This window comes from Lygodium microphyllum, chromosome 8, assembly GCF_053477565.2.
Source record: "Lygodium microphyllum isolate KBCC chromosome 8, Lygodium_microphyllum_v1.1.10, whole genome shotgun sequence".
NCBI lineage: Eukaryota > Viridiplantae > Streptophyta > Polypodiopsida > Schizaeales > Lygodiaceae > Lygodium > Lygodium microphyllum.
Window position 1 is genome coordinate 77,599,309 of NC_141142.1, and position 26,181 is coordinate 77,625,489.

Below are 26,181 nucleotides of genomic sequence, written 5' to 3' on the forward strand. Positions count from 1 at the left end.
TATATAATCTGAGCGCTATCTTGATGATGCTTCTAAAGTGGGGCTCATAAGTACACTTCTCTTAAGTACATCCCTTAGCTTTTGTTCAGGAATTCTCAGATATTTTCGGGGATACTAATAGAGCTAGAATTGCTGAGTCCAAAATAAGAAGTCTACATCAAGGATGTAGAATGGCATCCATTTATGCATGTGAATTCTGAAAACTTGCTTTTCTATATGCAAATTTTAACTTGCATTTAATCTGCATGCTCGTTTCTTTTTCCACTTGCTCTCTTGACCGGACTCGTACCGGCCTGCGATTCTCCAAATATTTAATAACAAATTAGAGAACTTCGTGAGAGTACTGCACGATTATAAGTGGAGAAACCTCAAGTTGGTGATTACACTCTCGACCATTGTATCCATCTCAACTAGGCAAGATAAAGTATGCAAGGTTAAGGGAATTCTTTATTTGCAAGATAAGAAATTGCAACAATATACTTCTTGCTACAGTGGTATTTACAACAAGGCTAGATCTTGGAAATAGGACAAGTTCTTGATTCAATACTAGAGGAAATACAAGACAAGATAAAAAAAGACAAGAACTGGAGATATGTGGCTTGATTTGAAACTAGAGAAGATCTACCTCGCAAGAGCCTCACAATTGTCATTGGCAAGATTGAAGGGCTTGTGGCCTAGGACTTCTATTTGTACTAGAGTTGAGGAGATTAAGGGGAAGCTTCTAGATGATGAGATCATTATTCACACACCTACTGATGACATAAGCAATGTTAATGTAAACCTTGATGTAATCGCTCTTCTAGAGCCTTCTAAAGAATCTTCTAGAATCTTCTTAGAATCTTTCAGATTCTCAAATCTTCTAGAAGTTTCTAGAAGATCGTAGATTGCCTACTGTCCATGACAGTCTCTAGGCAATAATGTAGGCAATACATATAACTTAGAGAAGCTAGTTGGATTAGATTTATGTTTATGAACTTTACGAAGCGTGCAAAATCTGATGACATATGTGATGTAGTTCCAAAGCATCCCCAAAATGTTGCTATCTTGAAACCATTTCAACCTATTTGACTAGTCTTTGGTATCCCATAATCAGAACTTTAATGCTCCTATGCTTTGACTTTGAATTGCTTTTTACTGACCCCAAATATCCATCTTAAATACCATGGTTGCATGAAGAACCAATCTAGTGGGTAGTAATTGTAGTTTCCAAGAAACTCGTTTCATTCCTAGGCTTTTCATAAACATATAAAACACCTATTTTAAACTTTCACAAATGCCATAGCCTAAATGTCTTAGGACTTTTGTAATCATAATTTATCATGTATTTACTTAACACATTAATATGGATATTGACATTGATATTGCCAAAGTTTTATTTTGAGTTGTTATCCATGATGATTGCATATATGGATGGCTCCTTTTACAACTAAAGTTAATGTTGGACATGGATAGTGGACCATGATGTATACAAATATTGATAGAATGTTGAATGTTCATTTGCATTGAATAGAATAATGAATAATGTAAATCTATGTTTTCTACATTACATGAGTCATATAGTGTATGTATATAAAACTTTCATACTTTTCTATACCTCGAATGAAACTTGTTTCCAACATTTTATGAAACTTGTATGAAACTAATGAAACACATTTCGTACCTTCCGTTTCAAAAGCCCTTGGTAATTATGGTTTTGATGCCAAACCATCTAAGTGGTAGTACAATGAAGATGTGAGAGTCCTAGGTCTCTAGGAAGGTATCACTCCTTTTCTTTGTCTTGTTATAGCCGTAGTGCTCATTGCTCCCTGATCTTCGATAGAGAGAGTGGATGATCTTTGTACAAATCCTTGCAAGAGTTTTTGTTGTGGATACATCTTGAAGGTCTATGGCATGGCTGCATCTTCTCCTTTCCATGTGCTTGGCCTTTGTTTCTAACCCATGCTACAACCCCTCAAGCTGCGATCATAGTCTCTCCTATGCCTTGAAAGGTCACCTTGAGGGCTCTCCTACATAGCTCCTGGGCTTTGGGATAGTCCCATAAGCAATCTGACTTGGTCTTTGCTAAGGGAAAATTTCCCACCCTTGTGCAACCACACATGAAGATGTTGTTATGCTTTCTTAGATTTTGGGCTGTTGCCACATCTTGGCCATCTGGGATGCATTCATTTTTTATTCAGCCTTTGGTGTCTAGTTATAGATTGCTAGGATTAAGGGTCTTCTACATTGGTAGTTAGATCTCATTCAACATGTTGACATTTTCTCGAGGGAGGAGTTGGCTCCTTGGCATACAACAATTTCTTCAATTTATTTGCCGCGACTTTTGTATTCCTCATGTGATTTGATATAATATAACTATCCATCACACACACACACACACACACACACACACACACACACACACACAGAGAGAGAGAGAGAGAGAGAGAGAGAGAGAGAGAGAGAGAGAGAGAGAGAGAGAGAGAGAGAGAGAGAGAGAGAGAGAGAGAGGCCTGGAACATAGGTGGGTGTTGATGTTCGGCCTAAACAATAGCTGGAATGTATCTCTTAGAAGTTGGAGGCTAAGTTTCTTTATTGGAAATCTCATGCTTAGCTATTTCAAGTGCACCTTGAAGTGACACAAACCCTGATGCTGCGTATGCTTAGCTATGTTTTGCCGCTTTTTCCTTGGGATAGGAGTAGTTTGAAGAACCTTACCAAAGGATATTCATTTTATGCTATGGAAAAAAGATTCTATGCATGTTGGTATTTTTTGGATGGTGGGGCTGTTTTGGTTGTTAAGACTCACACAGTTGCTCTCCGTTGGTCTGTAGTTTAAACTATGTGTGATGGTCATCATCCTTGGGTTTCTATTTTTCACTCTTTTCTTGAAGATCGCGCGCTTATGGAAGGGTGTCCTTTTAAATATCCAATGTAGGGTCCATTATAGGCTAATTCCACTACTCTCTTGGAAAGGGAAACAAGAGGACTGCTCCCCTAAGTTCAATTGGATGGCACATCTAGATTGGTCTTTATTGTAGATATGACTTTATTGGCTCACAATGTGTTGATGTCTTTCTACATAACCAGATGGATTTTTTGGATCCCTTGTGGATAGCCTAACTCATGGAAAAAGATCTCAATGTGATTGCAAGATCGACAACCCTTCCCTGCCCTTGATTTTAATCATCCTTGGGGGTTTTGGTATCTTGCTGGTCATCAAAGTATGGAGGGTGTCTTGGTTTACTAGATATGTTTCCTTTTGATCAAAGATCGCCATTGGATTGTGACCAAAGCCAATGCTGTTTGGGATTTTGAAAAAAGCAAGGCATGGTTGAAATTCACTATTATGGAAGATTGAGTCTAGAAAACAAATTTCTATTAATAATACCTTGGTGAATAACTTAGGCTGAAATACAAAGTACAAGGGATTGTGTGAAGAGTAACTAAGTACATCACAAATACAATGATTGTGTGAAGAACCCATCCCATGGGTTGTAGTGCCAAACCATATGAGGGACAATGTAGAAAAAAGTGCCAAAATGGCATGTGTATAGAAAAGTGTCTCTTTTGCTCCTGATCCTCTTAGAGCTACTTGGCATCCTCTCCCATCTCTCGCAAAGAGAGTGATAGTCTTCATTGTGGATGTATGGAAGAGGTCAATAGTGTGGATGCATCTCGTAATCGTGTGGCAATGTGTCTAGGTCCATTGTACTTGTGAGTAATCTAGAGTGAGAATCCTGCTCAAATGCTATCCAATGATGAGAAAAGAGTAGCTTTCTTGAATATCCTCATAGCCACATGTTGAGCCTCTATCTGTGACCCATGCAAAAACCCCCCAAGTGGCCACCATGCTCTCTATTGTATCGTGAAATACAATTATGAGGGCTCTTCTCCAAATCTCATGGGCTCTACGGTAGTCCCATAGCCAATGTCTTTGTGTCTCCACTTGGTCGTTGTATCTCGCTCATGCTATTGGGTCCGTGCGATCAATTGCAAAGTGTTTCTTTGGAGAGTGATGATAGATGGCTTGGCCTTGTCCTTGGCTCTTTCCATGTGTAGATTTCGAATGGCAATTGTTTCTTTTGTACTACCAGTGTAGAATCTTCCTGCCATAGATTCATTTCGTGCCTATTAATTAGGAAAATTTGGTCTCTCCTATTTGATTTTTGGACAATGGTTGTGGGACCTTTATTGTCCCTTTGATTGGGTCCTTGGGAGGGTAAATATCCCACTCCCACATAGCCATGTGAAGATTGTGTTTCATTTTCTTAGATTGTGAGGCTGTTAGCACAATTGGGTCATTTGGAATGCCTCCATCTTTGATTCCGCTTGTGGGGTTCAAAGTCATATTGCGAGGCTCAAGTGTCTTCTCCATCGGTGTTGGATCTTTTTCAACATGCTAGCCATCTCCCTAGGGAGGCTTTAGTTTCTTGGCATAGGACAATTTTATTTGCCACTTTAGAGTGACTTTTATATTTATTTCTCTTTTGATTAGTATAATTACTTGTTATGAAAAGAAACGAGAAAGAGAGGATTGGAAGTATGAATTCGTTTTGGTAGTTGGGGGGAGGGTGTGAGAGAGTCTTGGAATTATGGTAATAAACATAAAGATTGGAAGCTTGAAGATACAAAATGGTCTAGTTTGCATGGGCAAAAAATAGCCCACAATTAGGTACGTATTGGTATGGATACATATTGTATGGTACGATATGAACCATACGGGATAGATTGGCTCAATGATGTATGAAGACAACTATGTGAAATTTGTTAGCACAGGAAGGGGAGAAAGACTATTTGTACTCATAGATGACAACATGGATGAGCCTACATGGGTTAGACATGAATTGGGTCCCTCCATTCGACTATAGTTTGGATTGCCCTAAACTCCCCCTTACCCGACTTTAGCTGAATTCGATCAAAAGAGCTAACATTTTGAGAGTGGAAACAAGGAAAACTTGGATCCAGCCACCTCTCCCTTTAGGATCCAGGATGGAGCACTACCGGGATCATTTTCTACACCTCTCGGAGGATGGATTCATTGTTCAACCACAGTACATGGGGACACATCTCTCCCATGGTATGTGAGCTGCTGTTGGATAAATACATACCTCCTCCCACCAGCTATGGTTAGGGGCAGGTAGATGGATGGATATTACAGCAGAGGGGAGGATATGTCAGCTTGCAATCGAGAGCTAGAGACGGAGGAACACTACATATGTAGATGCACAGTCTACTATGATATATGAGGGAGATACCACCATCGCTCTCCGTGATGGCTGCGTTACTCTTCAGCATGTTATGGAGTACGAGGACCAAAGATGCTTAGGGCTTTTCCTCTTGGAGCTCTAGAGGTTCCATATAGCATTGTTACGAGATAGAAGACCACCCCACCCAGAAGGACCCGAGCAGAGGCCAGAGACAGACTTCTTTCACAGTTCAGATTCCACAGGTACCACTAGCTTAGCAGGTCCAGCCCCATCTATTCAGACCATATCTAAATCATGCTGTGGAGTCACATTAGACAAGGCCAATGCACTTTGCAGAGCAGGACAACCCCCACCACCTGGCTAACGTCTAAGAGGTCCATACTATAATCAGATTAGAGCCATTATTGCAAGACACAGGAGACTCACCCCTTGACACATTAGCAGAGTGGCCCTGGACCATTTTAGGATGGAGATTCTAAGAGATGGACCACTCTAGCTAGATATCATAGTCTTCAGTTTTTAGATTCAGACATTGGATATGGATGTATTTGTTTCTGTCTCATAGGCCACATTGGCCTTCTGCAGATGTTAATATATCTCCTTTTTTTGTTTTTTTTTTCTTTAGAAGAGGGGAGTCCCTTTCCCTTGTTGAGTGCCAAGGACTTGTAAAACTAAACAATTGTTGTCTATGGAGACTATGGGTGTGGGAATGGCCGTGGGGTGAAGGTAAAAATACAAGTGCATCTACCATGGTGATAGGTTAGTGAGTGGGAAGGATATATGGGCTGATTTACCCTGGTCGTTGGTTGTTGTAGAGATGAAGAGGCAAGTGAAACAATCTTTACCATTGATAGTTGGGGATAGGCTCTGGCTCATGGAAGGGCACAAGCGGAGGGGGGTAGTTGTTGCCATCTCTTTGTAAGCAACAGGTGTGGTTTTACTGACTCGTACTTCTGCACCTACCCTTTTTTTTTCCTGCAAAGAGCAAGCCCTCAAGTACTGGAAAAGTGCAAGTGTACAAGAGTCACAAAAAACTAAAGAGATGTCAGAACAGCTGTGGAAATGGCTGTATGCCAGGGATCTAAATCCTCCCGAGGGAATAGGCCTGTGTGCTGAAGAAGATCCAACTACTAGTTGAGAAGACCTTTCAATTTCGCGATATGACTTTGAACAGTGAATAAAAAAATAAAGGTATTCCAGGTGACCCTGTTATGCCAACAATCCTGTAATTTGAGAAAAGGTACTTTCGTACTTGTCTCTTTCCTTGTCTTTGTTGCTATCTTCTCCTTTGTCTAGTCCCATGTCCCTTTTGTTACTCTCTTTCTTTCTCGTAATGGGCTCTCTCTCTCTCTCTCTCTCTCTCTCTCTCTCTCTCTCTCTCTCATATTTTGTAATCAAGTGGATACCCTAGTGGTAAGCCACTTATTTTATCGACCCATTGACCTTGATTGAAATCTCCCTTTTATAACACCTGTACTAAATGACCATGCAGAACATAGGAGTTGAACCCAAGACCTTCTGGTCACCACGTGCTCAATATTGCAAGAACTGAGCTGGCAAGAGGTGAGACTGTTTGAAGATAGGCTGGGAGGAGAAGCTAGGGGCAGGCGGCTGAGTAACAATGCAAGAACTGAGCTAGCAAGAGGTGAGGCTGCATGCAGAGAGGTGGGCAAGAGCAGCTATGGAAGGATGATGTGAAGGCAGTCAAGATGGGAGGAAAGGACAGAGAGCACTTTGACTCAAGGTGAGAGGGAGGCAGAATGCAAGCTGAGTAGGAGGTGGAATGTCTGGCTGGCTGTTGCAAGCTAGGAGGGAGGTGGAATGCTCTTTGGGAGGGAGGGAATAGTGGCTGAAGGCTGGGGTGCAAGACCGGGAGGAGATGGCAGCAGCAACTAGTTAGCCATGTATCCTGGTGAAGAGATCTGCTTAGCCTAGATGGTGGGTAGTTCAGCTATCCCGGTGGGCTCGGTGCAATTCTATCCAAGAAATGAAGTCTAGATCTCCAGTTGTTTTCCTTGAAGATAACCAGTTATGTTGTATTGAAGCTATCATTTTGCTCATGTTGATTGAGAAACAACTAGCAAGAACACGTGTGTGAAGCAATTTTGAATAGACAACAGTTAATGCGTTTGTTTACTGAGTTTCAAGGCCACATGCAAGGGATAAGTAGGGGAATAACTCTACTTTATTTCTTGTATTTTTGGTTGCGATATTGAGGTTGAAAGATGGGTTTACTTGTGAAATTCCTAGGTTATATTCATGTTTCCATTCTGATGTATTTGGGCATTAGATTTGCAGAAACTGTTTGATGAGGAGTCAGCCTTTTAGTCTTTATATTTCAGGTTCCCATTCTGATGTTTTCGTGACTCGAATTTTTAGAAATTCTTGGATGCGTCATAGAGAATATGCGGTCTTTTGATATCTCAAATTTTCAATGTCAAAACAATGTAACAGACTTTCTTACATGCACATCAAAATAACGTCCCTTAAAAAGCTATCTTTTTGTTTCATGTTGAGGTGACGAGTTTAATGCTACTAAAGAGTTTTTAAACATGTAGCTGACAGAAATTACTTTTCACAGGACCCTTAGTTGCAGATAATGAAAAAGAGATGGGAAAGCCTTCAGGCAGGATTTTGGAGTCAGACACACATGATGTTGCTCGCTTTTTAAATCGTATCCTAGGATTACCACCTGATATACAAAACAGGTACCATGTGGTTAAATAAAAATTCACACTCACTCACTCTCCACACACCATCGTGACCCACTTATCCCCCACCCCCACAGGGATTTAGAGTCAGACCTGCATGATGTAGCTCGCTTTCTTAGTTGTATCCTAGCATTACCACTGGATATACAAAACAGGTACCATGTGGTTTAAGAAATATTCACACCCACTCACTCACTCTCCACACACCAGCACCATGCGCCCACCCACCACATGCCACTAATTTGAAAGGACAAACAAGAAGGGAATATGCAACATTGTCATACTTCTGAAAGGCATATGCCTCCACAGAAAAGAGAGAGTGGTGGTTGCCAATCCTGAGATGAGGGTCTGGCCCAGTTCTGGATAGAGGACTCATCGTTCTTCCCGAAGATTGTCCATGTAGGTCGCTTTCTAAGTGGGAGACTGGTTTTCTTTTCAAGAGCTACCACAGGACATCTGAAGGCAGAGATGATAGGGTCTCAGAGGTGCGTGAGTTATAGTAGAGATGGTGACAGAGGAACTCCCTCTTGAGTCTCTTCTCTGAAGGGGACACCCTTTTTGCAGTAAGTGTGGCCAGCAAGGACTGAATTTTCACTTGTATGGTGGAGGATAACACCCTACTTCTGAGACAAAACTTGGATTAGGCAGAGTTCACATGCTGCTTTAGACAAAGAATCAGAGTAGTGGCTCGTTGTGAGAGGAGATGGTGCACTGACACAGACCTTGCCAGTTGCTTGATCAATAGATAAAGACACTGGGCCTCTCAAAGGAGGCCTCTACAGAGATTGTAGCAAAATTAGGGAGAGTGTAATCGGAGTGATCCATTTCTAGACAGACCATGCTATGTGGCTTGCTTCAGCCACAACACCAAGCTGGGGAGCAGGATCGCAGCAGAGCTAAAAGCTAGTCAGCTGTACCATAAACAAGGTATTGCATAGCCCTTCCTAGCAGATTTTTAGAGGAGGTTGGGTGACGACTTTAGGCCTAGAAAGATCTATGTCTTTGCACTGATGGAAGCTCATAGGAATTTTGCAGTTCATATGTGGCTTGATGATGGCAAAGCCTTGGTGGTTATACAAGATCTTGGAGGGTTAAGAGGAAACTTTGGAGGCACTATTTGTGGAATCTTCCTAGAGCTGAGGAGGTATGGAGTAGAGTCATTTGGATGGTTTTTATTGATACGGTAGAGACCATTGTAGTGACTTGGCAAGCAGTAGCTTGGGTTACAGACAGAGGACTTGCATGTGGTTGTGAGGATGTTCACAGGGGCTGCTCTTTTCTTATCATTGCTCAGTTTTTAAGCAATAATCACACTCTAGACTACACAGACATAGTGGACTCAAGGATATTGTCATAGATGGCAGCTGATTGATAGTGTCATTACTTGGTTGATTTGAACTGTGAGGTGTAGCCATGATATTCTTCTTGAAGATGTTTCCATTGTAGTGACAGACAGTGTTACAGGTGATGGGGGATTGTGACAATGATAGTGATGGGGTCTGAGGACAGCCAAAATAAAGGAATGGGGACAGGGAGGCAAGGACAACATAAGAAAGACAACCATTATACTGAAACACAACAATTGTTAGAAAATAACATAAATTTGAGAGAGTGAGTTATTGTATCATTGGAAACCTATGTGTGTGTGTGTCCAGGGCTCTATTATTATACTATTGTGTCAGTCAAAAATACCTGTGCGCATGTATTCATGTGTAGACTGCTTGTAATCAAGTTTTCTAGTTGTGGGCTATTTGAAATCAAATTTCAGGTTCATATTAGATACATTGAAGCTGCCTAGAAAAATCAGGAAAATGAAAATAAAAAAAAAGGAGTAAATTTTGATTTGTAATTGTTTCTACTTATGGGCTGTTTGAATCACGTTTTCAGGTTGATTTTGTGTACATTTAAACTGCAGGAAAATCAGGATTTAAATTTTTGTTTAATTTGTTTTGAAGAAAAAAGGTCTGCTGTCCATCCCAAACAAGGGAATGAGACAGGGGATGGTGGACGGCCGTGAAGGATGGGATAGGGGACACCCTTCCTGGTTTTGGACTCATCTTACTTGTTTTTCATTGCGAGGATAGCTTTCTTTGTGTGCCAAGGCCACATCCTACTCGTTATTTGTTACTATGGTCCAGATGTACATAGAGATCATCCTACCTCTTCCTCGGAGATAGAAGTGGCTAGAAGGTGGGTTTGAGCGGATGAGGAGGAGAGATGCTTTCATAAGGACATAGGCTTGTGGCGCCTTCTTTGACCTAGCCCCTCGTATGGTCTGGCACTATTGCCCACTAGATTGGTGGTTCATGTGACCATCATATTTATGATATGTCGAGTTGCTACTTTAGGACCTTCTGTGCACTATGTATTTTGACTTCAGGGGGCTTTGTCCATGCTGTTATTAACAGAATCTACCTTCTCTGAAACGGTGATGGCAATTCCATTCCCAAGGATAATGTTGTCCTTGTCCTTGATTCATTTGTTGAAGTAAGCCACCAATGAATGGACATTGCTTCCTAAATTTGCTGCAGTGATCTCAACTGGACCTTGAAACACCGGTTTTCCAGGGGTACCACTTGTGTAAGCCTGGTTGGAGTGGGAAGTAGAGCTCTTTGCATGGAGTCCTTCATAGTGTGGAGTGATGGATGATCTCCAACCAACCAATAGGCCATAGTTAACGCTTGGAGGGCGATTGCTCTGTCCCTAAGCATGAGCTTTGTGTTCAGTTTGAAGCAGATTCGCAGGAAAGCATTAGGAGGCTGCGTGGGGGGTGTTGCCCTGAAGTCTCTTTTGAAGGTGGTACTATCCATACTGCCCAATTTTCTTGCAACAGTTCTAGGATGCACACTTGCATTTTGTACCTGAATGGCTTGAGAACATATTGCATATCCAAGTTGATGCATTTGGTAATGTGCATGTTGCTAGAGAAGGCTGCAAATTTCTGTTGCTGTTGGGCTGCTTCCCCTTGTCTTGAGACCCACTAATTGCATGAGAATTTTGCGTCTTGTTCATCATGTGGCACTACTTTGGACTGATAACTTAAGAAGCTTCGAACTGTAATTTTGATCACTGATACTGAGAGTTAAAGTTTAACATAAAGATGGTGGTGTTCTATGTTGATACCCATTTACATAGTTGAGATTTTGTTAAAGTTAACAGCCAAGATCTTTTTCCAAGCTAGCAGAAGCATACATTTCCAAGAGTTCTTCCACACACACACAAAAACAAAACTTCCTTTTTTGTTTATGCTATGTGAACACTTTTACATTGTTGGCTTGGTCAATAGGCTTTTTGATTACTTTGTGAGCATCTTTGATCACCTGATAGCGGATGCTCGTAAAGATGGACAATTTGATTGCGGGATTGTTGACATCCAGGCCCGTTCCATTGTACTCCACTGCGCACCAAAGGTTTTGTGATCTTTGATTCTCTTTTTTGCTTTTAGTCTATCTCAATGGTTGAGAGTGATGTGATAAACAATTCGCATAAGATGGACCATTGATGTTGTGGTTGGCTCTTCATCCCAGACCGTGCATGTTGATACCATGTCGGGAGCACCAACAACCTTGTTTGTTTTGAAGGTAGATCGAGGCCTTGACTGGGAGGTAATATCAATATTTTCTTGTCAGATTTACCTTGAAAATCTCAGTTACCATATTTTCTTTGCACTGATGAATAACTTCCCCTTGCCTAGTGGCATGACTTTATCTTCCATCAGTTATCGATGCCATTCATTGAATCTACTTGGCAAAATGCAGGCGGCAGTTAATATAATGGACCAGAAAGGAAAGGATGCTGACAGCAAAGATCTTGATGGGTTTTATGAATCAAAGAGAGAATGGATTGGCAGAAAACATATTGTGCTAGCAATGAGAGGGTAATATGTGATCAAGAAGGTTGCACTAATTATTCCTTGTTTGTGTTAGAAGATTTTAGCTAGTTGTCTACAGTGTCTGTACCAGTTTTTTGTAAAAAGAAGCCAATAATGGGAAACCTAGTTCTTATTGCATGTTTGTTTTAGTACAATGCAAACTCTGCATTTTGATGAAGTACTGTTATTGAAAAGCTTTGGAAGACAGCAGCTGCTAGTTGCAAACAGCTCTCAATAGTAATTGCACTGAATCAAAACAAATGAAATCATCTTATGGCTAGATTATATGGTGGGACTGCCACGGCAATTTTCATACAGGGGCCACTAGTGTAGTTGTGGTCCTACATATACTTGTGATGCATGGTTGTTTTGGACAGTTTTTGGGACTTTTCACGTGGATGGGTTTTGTTTAAGTTCCATTTTTATGAGCATTATCACTTTCTAATTCTCTTGAGCCATGGTCGTGTTACAAATGTGTAACTTAGATATATAGGTCTGAATGCAAGCTCCTGAAAATTCTAGCATTTCTTAGTGTAGCTTGACTTAGTGGACAAATAGAAACATTGAATCTAGAAGAGCTCTAAGAATGCACTGTTTGATATTAGTTGTCAGCAAAAGAAACTTAGAAAACATGGTCTTTTTATGAATGGTAATTACCTGCATACAACCTACCATATTAAAGAATGTAGCTTCTTGTGTTTACCATATTATGTTGCAGAATGCTATGTATTTTTTGCTTAGGTTACATCCTGAGGCTTTTGCCAGGGATTTTGAATTGTGCAACTGGCTTGCATTGAATTGGTGACGAAGGCTGTGGTTATCAGACTTGTACGATCTTTTGCACTCTACTCATGTCATTGGGTTCTGCCTGAGTACCCATTCTGTATCAGAAGGTGGGTGCCATGAAGCAGCCACTATTCTCTTGGATATCCATTTAGTTGTTACCGAATAAAATTCACACTCTCTCTCGTAAAGTTGCATTTTACTAGCAATGATGGTTTGCTCTATCCATGCTAGGCCTGCATGACGCATGTACAAACAATTGGTCAACATGTGGTTGTATGAGCTAAGGGTATTTGGGCTTCAAGAAATTTTCATGCAAAGTGTGATGAATGTTACTATGTCCTTCTTGCTTTGTTTATTTGACATGCATTATACATGTGGCTAGAACATTGAAAGGTTTAACAAAGAAACTTGAGGATGCAGCAGGAAAACCTTTTGTTTTGAGAAGTTGATAAAGTTGGGTTAACTGTGGCTCTCTTCCTTACATACTGGTAAAATGAAGTTGGTACGTTTATACTACATTATCTTGGCTATATTGCCAAACAACAGTGCAGCAACCTTTAACTTCCTGTGTATATGCATTAGGAATTCACAGCATACTGAAATGGTGAACTTTCAGAGGCAAATTGATGGTAGTTTTAGGCCTATGATGATCTTGCTTTTTTGATGACTGGTGGCAGATCGCAGATTAGTAAATGGCTAGGATATGACAGGTGTTCCTTGGCATGTGCTACATGCAGAGGGACAAAGGAGAGGCGGAGGCACTGCTTATCACACTGCCCTAAAGCTCAAGAGGTCTAGAGGAGAGTGTTCAAGTTGGCATTTCATGTTTCAGGCAAGACTATAATGGTGATGTAGGGTGTAGTCATTTGGTCCATTGGTAGAGGTCAAGAATGTTGCCAGTGACAGGAAAGACTGCAAAGTGACTCTGAGTGCATGAGGACGAGAGATGCTTTTCTTGACGTACGGGATGTTTGCACCTTCATCCACCTGGTCAGATGTGCTTTGGCATTACAAGTCATGGGATTGGTTATTCACACAACCCTTGTACTTTCTCCTTGCGAGCTAGGAGAATTTGTGGTTGCTTACCTTTGTTGTTTTATAGAGAGTTTGTATTGTATTTTACAGTGGTCTAGTTTGACTGAGGTACATATCCAAGGATAAAACTGGTTAGGGGTTACCATTGCCTGCTAGTGCTTAAAAGCTGCAACAAGAACTAGAAGACAGATCAATAATGAAATGTAACTTTTACAGTCTATTGATGAAAAAACCGGGCGGCTAAAACATGAATCCTATCTGATTCAGATTGTTGGCTATGTGAAAATATTTTCCTATGAGAAACTTTGGCCACGGGACTCAATTGTGATGCATTGGTATGTGCAGGCCCAGCTTAAGTGGAGGTTTTCGAATTTATCGGCCGGGAAGTGGGGAAGCGCTAAGGTCTCGAAGCTCATTTTAGTTTCAAAATTCTGAGACATGACTTACTGTTCAGATATCTGTTGTGTAACATATGAGTTGGCCACAGACACATGCCTGAAGCTGAACTTATTGCAAAATATGCAAAAGTGGCAGAACTGAATTTTGCCGAGGAGAAATGGAAGGAGGAATATGACTTTTCTGAAGAACAGGTATAAAGCCGCTTGTGGAATAGATTCGTGGTACTTTCCTTTTGTTGTGACTGCTAGCATATAAAAGAAGAAAAGCGCCCTTGGACTGATGTAACCTTTAACTATTGCAGTGCATGCATGGTTCCAAGTGCAAAGTGGGACTTCATTGCACCGTTGGTAGACGAATCCAAGAGCTCTATATATTGGGAGGGTTGATTCTTCCAGTCTGGGGAACCGTAGAAAAGGCACTGTCAGAACAGGTGATATAAAACTCTTTGCCATCGGTTTATTTCCAGTACTTGTTAGTGTTCCAGTATGGACACTGAACCTTGTGTCCTTAACAGCAAGATACAAATTTAAGTCTTAGTCCAATAATATATTATCGAAGAGTAGGATCTCTCTACTTTCAGAATATCATGAAGAATGTGCATTTGAGACTCAAACACTCCTAGTAAGGGCAGATTCAGGGTGCCCTGATGGAGTACATTGCTCATGTGTACCAAGACAAGAGGTATTCTGGTTCAAACACTTGAAAATCTAGCATTTGTAATCTGTGGCTAAAATTTTTTAAGCAGTTGAGCATGTGAACGAATCAAATCTTCTTTCATCTGGAACTCAAATTATAACCAATACTAGTGTAAGAATTGTGATAGGTTTAATGCCCATTCCCCCTAACAGTTGGCTCATCTTCTTAGCTGAATTCGTCAGAGAGTCAGCTTTCAACTTTTAAAGGATATAGTGAACAGGCTGTAAGACTATTTGGTTATGAACTTTTGAGATAATACTCTGTATCCTGAAAACTAGCATCTATAAATGCTTAGGAGAACCATTTCCTGATTGATTTGAGATAAGACTCTAAAACTAGACACCTGCAAAATATAAGACTCTTTTGAAATTGAATTTTCAGGTACGGGCAAGTCATCGAAGGTTACGGGTTGTGCGGTTGGAGACATCCTCTGATAATCGCCGCATTGTTGGCCTTCACATTCCTAATCCAGCTGTTAGTGCTGTGGTTGCAGGTATATGTCTTTCTTGCTTTCAGTCTGACATGGCTAGGGGATCTTCATTGGGGGTTCATTGCAGGTATCAATATGGGGCTTACATTCTCTGTCTTTGTTTTCCATGAAGATTGATGAATTAAAATGTATTGAAATTTACAAAGACCCTTCGGGCCAACCAACAAAGGCAAGCTAGGAAGGAACCTTAGAAGCTTGAAGGCTACTATCAGAGAGAAAAGATGCTTCATGAAGAAAGCAAAATTGGAGTTAAACAATCTTATCTTCATCCATGGAGTAGCTATCTATTGAAGAAAATACTTGCAGTATAGAACCTACAAGAGTTAGATGCGCCTACAAGGCCTAAAGTAGACTTAGAGGCACTATCTATGGGATTCATAGCAGTTTAGAAACATGTTTCTTTCAATTTGAAACTTGCAAAACGTTTCTGAGAGTGGAAAACATGGTGCTAAGAAACAGTTGGGCAATGTTGAATGTGATGATGATCATGTGTAATGACTCGTGAGGGCTTAAGATTTTGGATGAGAGACTGATTTTTTTTGTGATTTTGTTCAGTTATTTGACTTTGCCAATCTAGTATCTATACTTGTCTTGAGAGTTGATTATTATACAACTTTAGTCTCATTTATGAGTTATTTATGATATATTATGATTCATTCTCGATTTTGACATTTTGCCAGTTTGTTTTGAAATGAGAATCATGACCTTGCAACTTTACTCAGTCCATATTGTAGATAGGCTATTTACATGTTTATTTCAATTTTCTTTGTATGATATATATGAATCATAATGTTCGAGTTCTAAACCATAGTATAGCTTGTCCAAAGAGTAACTTTGACATAAGTGAAAAGTCAATAATGGATCATGGATATGTAATCTACTATTCTCAATTGACTCTATTATCACTCAAGCCCAATTGGCCATTCTTTGTTTAAGAGAGAGTTTCATAGAGGCTTAGAATCTCTTTCCTTAGTCAAAACTATTAAAAATCCCTATATTAAAAAACTCGTGTTTCTTATTTTACCTCCTCTTGAAAGAAACTTGCGAAACATGTTTCTAACATTTCGTTTCTAAGTGTTTTTGACGTTTCTCGCTGCTATGATGGGATTGTCCCAAAGCTCAAGAGGTGCAGAGGGGAGTTCTTATAATGGTCTTTCATTGCACAACATAGACTATGTTAGTGAGTTGGGTAGCAGCAGCTTGGCCTACAAACATAGACCTAGCATGTAGATATGAAGTCTTTTTAGGGGATCTACTCTTTTCTCATCATTGACGATAATTTGACCAAGACCACTGCTCCAAAGTATTTTATTAGCACAATGGACTCAAGGGCACTAAGCTGCCGTATCTCAAGTAAAAGCACCGTTGGTTAGTATACTGCATGATCCTTCATGGTGGCCCAAACCCAACTCTTACTAGATAACAAAATTGCCTAGAATTTCAAAGGATGTTGGGCAGCAACAAATATAGCGCTCCTTTGTGGCTACAATTGACATATTTGGCAAATGTGCTCCTCTAGGGGGATAGATCTATACGTACCAGTCTCAATCTCTAGCTAGTGTGAAGAGGTGCATAGCTCGCCAATAGCACATCTGATTGCATGGGATAGGTGGCTGTCCTTACATCTTGAATGGACTAAAAAGCTATCCTTTGTGGTATGGTGAAGATGCTCTCCGTATAGAAAGCCATCTTTGTTCCTAGTTTTACATAGAGGAAGAGAGGGTCCATCAAGGGAGTATTGAAAGGGGGACAATGTGTTCATGCTAAAACTGCGTAGCTCAAACCAGGTGGACATCTCCACATACCAACACAGGGTATCTCCCTCTCTAGCCAGCTGTCGAGAGGACTCAAGGACCAATCATGTATATTTGTTCTCGGTAGATCCCATAAATTGTATATAAATGATATTGATTCAATAAGGCCCTATACAACAATCTATGTAGCCCCTAACTCAACTTTGATGAAATGATGTCTTATAATTGATAATCGAGAAATCATGAATACAAGAGGCTTCTTCATGAATCTCCATCCATCATAAGTGTGGCGCTCCTTAGGGACTCCCATATTATAAAGTTTGTGTAGTAGTCTATCTTCTGGTACTATATCAAAAGCCTTGTAGAAGTCCATAAACTAGTAGTAAATGTTTTTGCCATGAGCTTTGCCCTTCTAAATAGTTGTTCTAAGTGCACCCAAGGTTAGTGGGGAAGTGGAGCCAACCCGCAAAAAACCCACAACAACCCCCCCCCTCTTTCCCCCCCCCCCCCCCCCCCCCTTACACAACAACCCTTGGTTGTGCCCAAGGGTGTAAAGGGGAGTGGAGCTATGTAATGCTCATTAAAATCGTGAGAAAATGTAGTACTAGTAGCATACTAGCACAGTGAAGGAGATTAGTAGTCTTTGATTGGTCATGCTTCATGAATCTTTTTGGATGTTCCTATGATATCAATTGCTTTTGAACATTTATGAATGTCCACTTGCAAACCGGCTCATATCTCTCTCTTTTTCTTTAGATACTTGTCCTTATCCTTCTACAACACAATCTTCCTCTTCACACTTTTCCCTCTCTTTTGCAGCAGATTATATATCAGATCTATCTCATAAGCATTCCTATATTGGCACAACAAGGTCTCCTCATGGCACATATAGCTTTTCACATTGGCCATTATGACACTAGTAGAGCCACGCACCCCACATTGATTTTAGTGATGCCCATCAAACCATCGCGTAAGTAACTATGGCATTGAAAGAAGTGAGTAGGTTCTAAGGCTTCATTGCTTTTTCCTAGAGAACATCTTTGAGGCTATAGCCTACAATCATATAAATTAGTTGTTACTGGCTCTTATTGGTGGTAGCAAATAGTCTAGTAATTAGTGGGTAGAGTAGGGTCCCCTGAGTTGAGGATAGGCTCAATAGTATTAGTGCTCTACCTTTGTAGGAAGCCTTTATACATGGCTCTATTAAACAGATAGGCTAGTATTCCTGGCACCAAATCTCTAGCATGTATCAGATACTTTACTAGTATCATACCATCATGATCTTGTGCCTTTTCCGATTGAGTCTATCAATGGCATCTCAAACCCTCAGTGCAATACAGAAAGATAAACGTCTTTGGGTAGGGATTTTAGTGGATTAAGAAGAGGAGGTTGTTCTGCTATTGTGTGTAGAGTGGCTATATATTTTTGCTCCCATGTAGCTGAAGCTATAATAGTTGTGGCTTGGGAACTCTACAAGAAAACTTTTTACAAGTGTCATGATGTGCAAGGTGCGAGATAGCTTGGTCTATACTTGACTTTAGCTTTAGATTCTCACTACTTTTATTGGCCACACATCAAGACACGACATAAGCCATATCCGTGAATAGAAGGGACTAGACATCAGACTCACCTCCCAACCATAGAGCCAAAGGAGCTAGTAGCATCCCATATCACCAACTCTACACCGTCCTAGTGTATGGATGCGTTGGCCAATAGGTCTAGAGTCTAAGAGTGGTGATTACACAATGGATTGTACAATAGGACCTTGAGTGCTATAAGTCGGACTTTCCTAGCCCCAAAGTTTCCTTAGTACCTTTGCACTATTAGGTCATGCTCATAGTGACCAATACTACTAGTACCCATGTGGATGCCCAAGGATATAACACATCTTCTCAAACATGTCAAAGAAGGATTCTCGAGGGTTAACTATCGTGGCATTGAAATCACCTAGTAGGGTTCAGCAAATGGAGCATAACTAGTTTGGTAGGATAGCTTGATTGTTTTGAGGACTAAATGATGTAGTGTCATTCTTGGTTAGTTCTTTTTGTCGTACTGTTAATATCTTCGAGTACCTCAAGGTTATAGGCTGATTTGGTGGAACTTGGAGAAATGGCTTTGATAGCATTCCTTTTTGCGTACATTTCAGCCTTCATCTCCATGGTTGGACTAGGCCTTCTTGAAACCAGCTTCGGCAGCGTTCCCCTTTGCGTACATTACAACCTTCATCTCCATGGTTTGATAAGGTCATTTTGAAATCGGATGACTTTTTGAAATGATCAACAAATCAAGTTTATCATAAAATTATTGAGGATAACTGATGAATGAGGGAGAAAGTCAATAAAGTTTGGTCTGGTGGGGATAGTAAATCTAGGTGGTGTGATTGATTGCTTCAATCGTGGAGGTCTAAGCCTCCTTACTAGGGGTAATATTCTATATGGAGACTTCTTTCTAGTGGTTGAGAGAGAGATTATTCGTTACAAGCATAAGTGCTGGTCGCCTCTAGGATGCTTGATTCGCCAGATCTTGTAATCTTGTAACTTTTTTGTAATTAATACATTTTTTTGTTACGGAAAAGAAAGAGATTATTCGTTATAGGTAGAAGTGTTGGCCACCTCTAGGATGCTTGATTGGCCAAATAAAGATTTACATCGAGGCATGTTCAATCGGATGACTCAATTAGGGTTGCAAATGGTGAGTGATGCTCTCATTCTTGGGCGGTTCCATCTTTATTCCTTCCATCGCATACGCCAGTGTTTCTGTATGCCTAGAGGCTATAGCCACATATGGTCCACCTTGTATGAGCAGCTTGAGCGATATGATCCAATGCCTACTCAACGTGCTTTCCCTTGCCAAGACTCAATGTTTGTGAAACGTGATGACTCTTGAAAAAGGTTGGCTAATCAAATCTACCATTAGTTGGTAGAGAATAAGAGATGGGTTACAGAGAAATCCAATAAGATTTGGTGCACTCAAAATAGCAGAGTGAAGTGGGAGAACAGATTTCTTCAATTATGGAGGTCCAAGATTCCTTATCAAGGGAAAGTATTTATATGGAGACTGCTTATTGAAGGTCTTCCCACTGGGGATGTGCTATGTGTTTGCAAGATCTCATGTGCTAGATGTATGTTTTGTATTGCATGTGATGAGACACTAATTCATCTCTTCATCTCTTGCCCTCTAGCAAGACAGATTTGCAGCTTTGTTTGCCATGTTTGGACCTTGGTGACTCAACAATAGACGGTTGTCCATTCTTGGGTCCTAGGCAAGATGCCTTCTTTGTCCAATTTGCAATTAAATCATCCTTGCCTCTTCCATTTCCTCACATGGACAGCTCTCCGACATATTTGGCACATTGATAGTGCCTTCATTTTTGATTTGGCCTTGGGTATTTGTGGTCATGTGGCTGTATTTGAGGATTACTATTAGGGCAGATCTCTTTCATGGTTTTGGCAGACCTTGTCTTTCCGAATGTGGTTGCTCTATGGTGTGATGTTGTTCGATCTACTCCTATTGTGCCATTACCATGATGTTTGTGTGCTAGGTTTCTATGACCTTTTGGCTTAACTTGTGAATTATTAGGATTTTTATGGCTAGCTAGAAGGCTTGATGTAAATACTTTCTTATTTAATCTAAGCTTCTTTATGGAAAAAATAAGAGACAGATTAATACAATTACCTATTACTCTCTCTCTCTCTCTCTATATATATATATATATATATATAGAGAGAGAGAGAGAGAGAGAGAGAGAGAGAGAGAGAGAGAGAGAGAGAGAGAGAGAGAGAGAGAGAGAGATGAAATGATATATATATATATATATATATATATATAGAGAGAGAGAGAGAGAGAGAGAGAGAGAGAGAGAGAGAGAGAGAGAGAGAGAGAGAGAGAGAGAGAGAGAGAGAGAGAGAGAGAGAGAGAGAGAGAGATGAAATGATATATTAACGTCTACAAAAGGCCAAAATGACCTATGGGACCATGAGTTAGAATCATGTGTATGATGGTACAACTGTCTGGGCAAAATATGTATCTAGCACAAAGCCAAATAAGAAAGGAAACTAACTATGACTATGTGTAAAACATAGAGCTCTATCTAGTAACAATGAGCTCCAAATGGTACAATCTCATGTGGGTATGGAAGACCTAGCTCTAGCCCGAGCAATAATCCCCTGTATCCGCCTATGAAGGTGTTGTCGATGTTTGTGTCGAGGTCTCGGATGTCTGGATCAGCTAAGCTGAATGGCTCGATCAATCAGTACTCCTTGTCTATGTGTGGACTGTGGCGGTGAGAGAGGCTCTCGTGTAGACTGTGGTTGTAACTGTATTGAAGTCTTCCAAGTCTTCTTTGCAAAGAAGTTTGTGAGCTGCCTCTGTGAAGGGCCTCGATGTCCTAGAGTAGCTGTACTCTTGAGGCGCATGTCACGAATCCGTTGTATCTCAAGAAGAAAGAGGCCAAGGCATCGCTAATCGGTAAAATCCATGACTCTGGATAGTGGTTCAAATCTGTCTCTAAAGAGACAGTGGAAACGATCATGGACCTCATAATACGCTGGGCATCGGCAGATATAATGCTCCTCTGTCTCTGGCTCTAATTGGCATATTTGGCATATGCGCTCCTCTGGTGGAATGAATCTATATCTATCGTTCTCAATCTCTAGCTAATGTGAGGAGGTGCGCAACTGGCCAATAGTACATTTGATCCCATGGGAAAGGTGGGGTGTCCATGTATCTTGGGCGAACAATAAATCCATCATCTGTAGTATGAAGGAAATGCTCACAGTAGAAAGCCATCTTTGTCCCTAGCTCCTGCCGTGGTATCAACCATGTCCGCCTGATATCAAACTGGGTAAGATCCATCTTGATGATCTTGCGGATCTCTGACCTACTCAGATCAAGAGATGGTGCATTAAGGGAGTATTGGAAGGGGGGTTAACTTGTCCATGCTAAAGCCATGCAGCTCAAACTAGGCTGACATCTGTGCATAGCAACATGAAGTATCGCCCTCTCTGGCAAGCTTCCTGGAGGACTCAAGGGCCAACTATGCATATCTGTGTTTGGGGAAGTCCCATAGGCTATGTATCTATGCGACCGTTCGGGTGAGGGCCTTTACCACAATCGGTGTAGCTGCTAGCTCGGCTCTGATGATCTCATGTGGCACTGAGGCCTTACATATGATCATCCTGGATATCATAGACACTAGGGGTTTCTCCATCGACCTCCATCCATCATAAGTGCGCCGTGATCTGCTATGGTGGTCAAGACTGGGCCCCCATATCTGTACTCCATAAAGTAGTGTGGACGTGACCAGTGTATCGTAGAGCCATAGCTTGGTGTGGGGTTCTTGGAACTACACTTGTGAACACATCCTCTTCAAACCACCTAGTGCTGTGTATTCGCGAGTCAGTCTAGTGTCTGTTGCCTCTTGGATAGAAAAGGTGGGCCTTGTGAATAAGACTCCGAGGTACGTATAAGGATCCACATACTCTTGCTCCTCAGATCCATATGTGAATTTAGGTGCTGATCTCCTAACCCACTGTGGTGTAGTATTAAATACCATCACCTTGGTTTTACCAAGGTTCACTGAAAGTCCACTGTCCAAAGTATAGGAGTGTAGTGCATCCAAGTGTCTCTGTAGACCCTCTGGAGAGTCATCTATCAATACAATGTCATCTGCATACAATAGGAGAGGTATCAAAGTGCCAGCTAGTGGAGCTCCTCTATCTCTTTCCTGTTAAATGTAATCAGCAATCCCATCAATGCACATGCCAAATAATTTCGGAGAGAGGGGGCATCCCTACTTCACCCCAATGGTGGAGTAAATAGGTGCCAAAAGGTCCTCAGTGTTCGGAATTTGCGTGCAAGTCTCTCAAACAGTGCCAAAACACCCCAACTAAGCTCTTTTGCTACTCCCATGGCATGCAATCTATTTATCAGCTTGTCTCTTGGTACTGTGTCAAAGGCTTTGGGGAAGTCCACAAAGCAGCAGTAGGTCCGTCGGCCATGGGCCCTTCTCTCCTCAATGATCGCTTTGAGTGTGAGGATGTGATCCAATGTGGAGAAGCCTCTCCTAAAGCCAGCCTGTCCCTGTGCTTGAAGACCCCACATCTCTGCCCACCTGCTTAACTCATGCTCAAGGATGGAAGCATATATTTTAGCCAATGTATGCTCAACCATGATAGTTCGATAGTTACTGGGTAGAGTAGTGTGTCAAAGGCTTTGGGGAAGTCTAGAAAGCAGCAGTAGGTCCGTCGGCCATGGGCCCTTTTCTCCTCAATGATCACTTTGAGTGTGAGGATGTAATCCAATGTGGAGAAGCCTCTCCTAAAGCGAGCTTGTCCTTGTGCTCTAAGATCCCACATCTTTGCCGACCTGCTTAACTCATGCTCAAGGATGGAAGCATATAACTTAGCCAATGTATGCCCAACCATGATAGTCCGATAGTTACTGGGTAGAGTAGGGTCCCCTGAGTTGAGGATATGCACAATAGTATTCGTGCTCTAGCTTTCTGGTAGGCCTTTACACATGGATCTGTTAAACATGTAAGCTAGGAATCCTGCCACCAAATCTCTAGCATGGATTAAGTGCTCGGCTACTAATCCATCATGATCTTGTGCCTTTGCTCTGCTAAGTCTGTCAATGGCCTCTCCGATCCTACTTTCTGTAAAGAAAGTGGTGGTCTCTAGACAGGGCTCAAGTGGGTCAGGAAGAGGTGGCTGACCCTCCACACACACACACACACACACACACACACACACACACACACACACACACACACACACACACACACAGATCTATTAACATCTCTAGAAGGCCAAAATGGCCTATGAGACCATAATTAATACAATTGGTATCATCACCTCATATTAGAGAAGAAACAAAATTATGTCTAGATCTACATGATAACTTAAAATGGAAAATGAAAAATATGGAAAATTGAGAAAGTGAAAGAGTATAGAGTATCTCCCTCTTAGTGTATAGAATCCACCAAGACTTTGTAAGCTACCTCCGGCTGAGTGATGGTGACAATCTTTGTCTGTAATGAGCAATCGTGACGCGAATGTGTTGCATATGAGCATGTCTACATTGCCGAGCGGGTACGTTAGGGTGTTGTGATTTGCATAACGCTGTAGCTCTGTCTACTATGATGCTAGTTGATGATGTCCCTAGATGCCACTTGTCAGTAGGAGATGTAGTGTCTAAGGTGGTAGTGGCCGGGGGGTCGGCCATACTAGAAAAGTCTATAATTGCTATTTGGAGGGGTGGATGTGGCTGGGGTTGCCTCGGGACCCCTAACAATGCTCCTCTGCGCCACTAGAGCTGCAATAAGAAAATGCCTAAACATCTCGGGTTCTCATAGTCCACCCGTCTCAATGGTACAAAGTCCTGCTTAAAGAGGGAATGATAGCAGCAAATATAGCGTTTCTCCATCTTTAGCTTCCATCCACAAAGCTGGCACACCCTCTCTTGTTGCAATATGGCTTCATCTACCTGTCTTAATCATTATCTCATGTGGTGAGGTGTCGATCTAGCGATTAGCAACTAGAAGCCCATGAGAAAGTTGAATATCCATATATCTCGGCCTTACTATGAAACCATCATAGGGAAGGTGCAAGAAGTGACACTAGTATTGTGCCATCTTTGTACTTAGTGGAAAAGGGGTCTTAAACCAAGTCTTCTCTGTCTCTTCACAATAGCGATGTCTGCTTTGATCACTCTATTCAATTTTGAACCGTTGAGACTTAGCGGGACAATCAAGGCTGTAATTGAATGGTGGCAATCTGTCTATACTCGTGCCATGCAAGTTCAGCCACGTGCTTATATGTGCACATCAACACTGTCTATCTCCCTCTGTTGCAAGCTGTCTTGAAGACTCCAAAGCTAGCCAAGGGTATCGGTCTTTAGCATAGTACGAGGGGAGTTTCGGAAATAGGAAAAATTGGAGTTTCGGAGTTTTGGCTAAATTTTAGAAACGGAGAAACAGTGTCTTAGATTGTACACTAAAATAATTACAGTATTATTTAAGCATGTAAATATATCAATGCCTATAATAATATATACCCAAAATTCATATAAAACTTTGAGCCTTCATGTCATATGGTTGAAATCATGATTCATTATACATATCACAACTCATGAGTGAAGATTGAGAAGTCAAGACTCAATGGTTGAAACTTGAGAGATCTTAACACAATTAAGACTCAAATTTTAAAACTTAAGGTAACAAAATGAATTATCATTTATGACTTATGAATCATCTATGATCTAAAGAGCAGTGAAGACTCACATCAAGAACAATGGAAGAATAATCAAGATGCATAATAAGTGAAATCAAGATGCAATGATACATGTAACTATATCATGTGAATAATCTGTTAAAACTGCAAAGTCTAGTGAGCATTGAGCACTGTATAGAATGTACTAGTCTCTAGACACTAGTAACTACTGAGTAATAAATATGAATATCAATGAACAACTGGCAACTATAGTTTGGACTTTGTAACGCTAAACTAACTCTTGTATATTACGAGTCATGACTCATAAACTCTAAGGATTTGTGCACTATCTCTTCGTCCAACTCCGAGGACCTTAATCAAGAAGTTGATGAAGCATCCTTAGTCTTAGTCTCAGACTCTAGCTCAGACTTTGCTTATGATGCACAACCAGGTGTGACCCTCGCCCTAACTCTCCTCTGTGCACGAGTCTCATGCACCAATGCCGATAGGTCCTCATAGAATATGGAGGAGATATCTCGCTCCTCTTATGGTATTTGCAAGATGTCACATATCTTCTCTATATCAATCTTGTTAATATTCATTTGTGAGGTGAAAGAGACAAAGATATATCACATGAGGGAATATTCAACATGTTGAATGTTTATACATATTATAATTTACAATCGAACTTTCAAGCAATGTCAAGTGTCAAGGTTAAAAAGTTAATTATACATAATACTTATCATTACCGATTTACGTGTGAAGGCACGGGTGACAGAGCGGCCCTCTCAAGAAGTTGGAGATTGCAATGGCAAAACACTAAATGCTCAAGCTGGGCAGTTGTGAGCTTGTTTCTGTTTTTGGTGTGGAAGATGGCTCATGTGCTCTAGTTTCTCTTAGAGCAAGCCCTGAACTATAATCTTGCAAGAGGACCCGAATGACAATGCGTTTCTATTTAAATTTAAGAGATTGAGGGTAAGTAATTGGTGATTGCTAATATGCAAGTCGTAAAATCAACATTTGAGTGGGCAATAGATTATAAA

The 26,181-nt window shown here is 41.0% G+C and overlaps 1 protein-coding gene across 9 annotated transcripts in view; it reads left to right on the forward strand.

Moving 5' to 3' along the window:
• The window catches only part of EMB1135 (RING/FYVE/PHD zinc finger superfamily protein), a 185,623-nt gene that overhangs the window by 113,420 nt on the left and 46,022 nt on the right, over positions 1 to 26,181 (forward strand). For 4 of the 9 annotated variants that reach the window (XM_087683150.1, XM_087683149.1, XM_087683148.1 and 1 more), the window contains exons 24-31: positions 7,768 to 7,894; positions 11,184 to 11,307; positions 11,425 to 11,502; positions 11,656 to 11,774; positions 13,935 to 13,991; positions 14,077 to 14,179; positions 14,290 to 14,418; positions 15,066 to 15,177. In XM_087683150.1, the coding sequence (XP_087539276.1) occupies positions 7,768 to 7,894; positions 11,184 to 11,307; positions 11,425 to 11,502; positions 11,656 to 11,774; positions 13,935 to 13,991; positions 14,077 to 14,179; positions 14,290 to 14,418; positions 15,066 to 15,177 (849 nt within the window). Of the gene's footprint in view, positions 1 to 7,767; positions 7,895 to 11,183; positions 11,308 to 11,424; positions 11,503 to 11,655; positions 11,794 to 12,533; positions 12,662 to 13,291; positions 13,885 to 13,934; positions 13,992 to 14,076; positions 14,180 to 14,289; positions 14,419 to 14,568; positions 14,670 to 15,065; positions 15,178 to 26,181 lie in introns of those variants that run through there. The other 5 variants (XM_087683151.1, XM_087683154.1, XM_087683152.1 and 2 more) reach the window with 5 other exon arrangements.